The 3196-nt window shown below is 39.5% G+C and overlaps 1 protein-coding gene across 1 annotated transcript; it reads right to left on the reverse strand.

The window, feature by feature from the left end:
• Positions 1–1102: 1102 nt before the first annotated feature.
• Positions 1103–1471, reverse strand: LOC110931855. Its single transcript, XM_022175228.1, has one exon. It carries the CDS (start codon positions 1469–1471, stop codon positions 1103–1105), a length of 369 nt encoding a protein of 122 aa, XP_022030920.1.
• Positions 1472–3196: the final 1725 nt, after the last annotated feature.

Below are 3196 nucleotides of genomic sequence, written 5' to 3' on the forward strand. Positions count from 1 at the left end.
TATATATGTGCTGAATGGTGGTTGCAGTGTTATTCGTAGTGTTTTTATAGAGATCTTTTAAAAAAGTCATGTTCTTATAAATAAGGTGGCGGTTATAGAAGGTTTTGAATTAATTGAATCAATGATAAAATTACTTGTTTACCCTTTTGAATTAATTTAGATTGAGTACACATGTCATCTCCACAATATTTCTCACACTTCTCACACTTTTAACCTTTTTTACAATAACCTTACCCTATATATATATATATATATATATATATATATATATATATATATATATATATATATATACACACACACATTGGAAAGATAAAAAATGTTGGATTTTATGTTGTAATTTAAAAAAATAATCATGTATAACAAAAATTGGACATTTATATATTGTGGGGTGAAATGAAATGTGATTAACATGTGCGCCCTTGTTAGGATCTTACTGTTTTACCCCTCCTGGTAGTTCTAAGGCCCTTAGTATTTACAAATATGCCACCGCATAAATCTCAGCCACCAATAACTAAGATCTTATGGCTTAGAATCGTTTTCACTGTTTTTACACTTTTAACTATTTTCTCTGGAACCCAATACTATATGTTGTAAATCTTTCATATTATATAATAAACTAAATCTCCTAAGACCATGCGTAGTCGTTGGGGTGAATAATGCCCCATCCTAGGGCGTTTTGCGCCATGTGGCTGCCCAGTCAGCAATGGGGCATTATTAGGCGTTTTTACAAAATGGGTGTAGTGGGGATGTGGGGCATTATGTTAAATAAGATGTAATATAATTAAATAAGAAAAAAATCATCAAAAAATCTTATTAGAGAAAAAATAGGAAGATGGAAGGTAATTGGTCAAACTCTCGCCCCAACCGCGTGATTCAAAGCACGCCAAAACCAAAAAAAGCTGAAACACGCCCAGGGGGCGGTGCTTGGGCGGAATCGGACGTTTTTTGTGGCTTTTTTTTTTTTTTTGAAAAACCACGCCTATTACGGGTGGTCTAAAGACACACATCACTTATTGATGTCATCATTTTTTCCCACCGAAGAGATTGATTATATACAAGTTAATTATATCCATATTTTTTATTGTTCTAACTTTTAATATTAAACTAGCAGCATTTTGTACTGATTCGTCTTATAGGTGGAGTCTAGAAGCAACACATGCGGGAAGGCGCGCCACAACATCTTCGAGTCCGGGTGGATGAAAAAAACATCCTCGACCCGTTCGCCGTTTTCAGATGTTCTATGGTAAAAAACATACCCAACCGTCTCCAACCGGTCGAAAAGCATCTGCATTGGAGTCTTACCGACTTGTTCCATTCGACCCAATTTTGCCCAAGCCTTGTATATGGTGTTTCTAGTTGATACATTATGGGGATTCTTTTCTTTAATGGCAGCAAGAATGTCTCGTGGTTTTATGTTCTGATGCGTAAGTTGCTCCACCGTCATCTCTTCTGCTGGAGTCAGCCTCATTAGGGACGGATTGTCACACCCCAACCGATGGTGGAAACACCGGGGCATGGCACTGAGCGAAACAGATTGTCCAGAAGTTTCCATAACAACTATAATTACCAATTATTTAAAGCAACATGTCCCATACCATGTCATAAAAGATAACATAATTATTACAGACAAGATCTAGTCAAATTGTTCTGTTCCGACAACTCAGATTTCAAATACAAACAATTGTTTATTTGTTTCTAGACCTTTCCTAGCCTCAATTTCACAGCAAGCTAAGCATATAAGCATCCTAAGCACCTGCCACATACGTTAAAGTAAAAGTCAATACACAAGGTGTAAGGGTGAGCATACAAGTTTAATAGATATAATAGAGTTCGAAATCGTTACGCATAACCAGCACGTACACAATGTAAAATGAGGCATGTTAGTTATCGACATGAACCTATCGATACCAATGACTGCGGGTTGATTGCCCAAGGCAGCTCGTAATACACACGCACCACTGTGAGCCATGTAACAAATTGTCCTTAACAACCCCTGAGTAAATAGGCACTGAGTCCAAACAAATAGTACTATCGTTGCTAAGGCAGGTAGACAGCCTTCCATGTGTAAACATAACAAACAAGCATTCATTAAATCACGTACAACATGCGGTAACGGTTAGCGTTAAAGTATAGCGTAGTGTGTTTGATGTGATTTAGAATAAGTAACGTATGTAACACCCAAAAGTGCGTAAAGTAAAAAGGGATCGAGTATACTCACAGCGATTGGTGGATTGAAGGGAGTGCTAGAGAGTAAGGTTAGCCTGATCAGAATGATAGCATAACGATAAGTGATACGCAAATTGGTGAAAAGTATCAATGGATCGGACAGTAATCCAATAGGATGGCAATCCGATCGGGTAGCCGATCGATCGGGTGACAATCCGCTCGGATAGTCATCCGGTCGGGTGACCTTTCGAGTGGATTGTTTCTTCGTTTGGGAAGGATGTGTTTGTGTATGATGGCTTGTCTTTTGAAGTTTTTGTGGTAGCATTTTGAAAATAGAGAAGTATCTCTACCTTTTAGGTCGATCGATCGAACTACCGTTTGATCGGACGACAATCCGGTTGGTTGGATACTTTAGTGAGAACAAGTTCACAGCAGTTGGTCACTCGATCGGATTGTAGTCCGATCGGGTGGCAGTCCGCTTGTATTGAACATGTTTGAAAATTGTTAAGTGTTGAGGTCTAAACGTCACATAGTCGAGTGGCAATCCGGTCGGGTGACAATCCGATCGGACAGCAATTCGTTCAACGTTCAAACTTTAATGTTGGAAATATCAGTTAAGTGTGGGACCCAAGGTACAAGCCGATCGGGTGGCAACCTGATCGGGTGACAATCCGATCGGACAGCAGTCCGATCGGACGACACTCCGTCATGGTGGGCCTGATCGTCTTCTTCCTTGGTTGTTTTGATAGTTTTGTAGTTTTATCGAGACGGTGCGACAACGTGCTAATCAACAGAACCCCATCTTGACCCCAGTAGCCCGATCGAACAGGAATTACCCAAGTTCAACCAGTTAACCGGTTCAAGACGGTTGTTCTTGGTTAACCCGAAATCGGTGGTCTCGTTGATAGAATCCAGATCTTGAACCAACACAACACTAAGAACGAGTAGAGGTCAGAACGAGATCCGATTCTATCGGTTTTGAGTGCTTTGAGTGTAAAAGAGTTAAAAGAAAGTCAGAAACGATCTT

This window comes from Helianthus annuus, chromosome 3 (assembly GCF_002127325.2).
Source record: "Helianthus annuus cultivar XRQ/B chromosome 3, HanXRQr2.0-SUNRISE, whole genome shotgun sequence".
In the NCBI taxonomy this organism is placed as follows: Eukaryota; Viridiplantae; Streptophyta; class Magnoliopsida; order Asterales; family Asteraceae; genus Helianthus; species Helianthus annuus.

What these genes read in the sequence shown, in the direction of transcription:
- LOC110931855 (XM_022175228.1), bottom strand. Translation starts at nt 1,471, where the DNA reads ATGAGGCTGACTCCAGCAGAAGAGATGACGGTGGAGCAACTTACGCAT.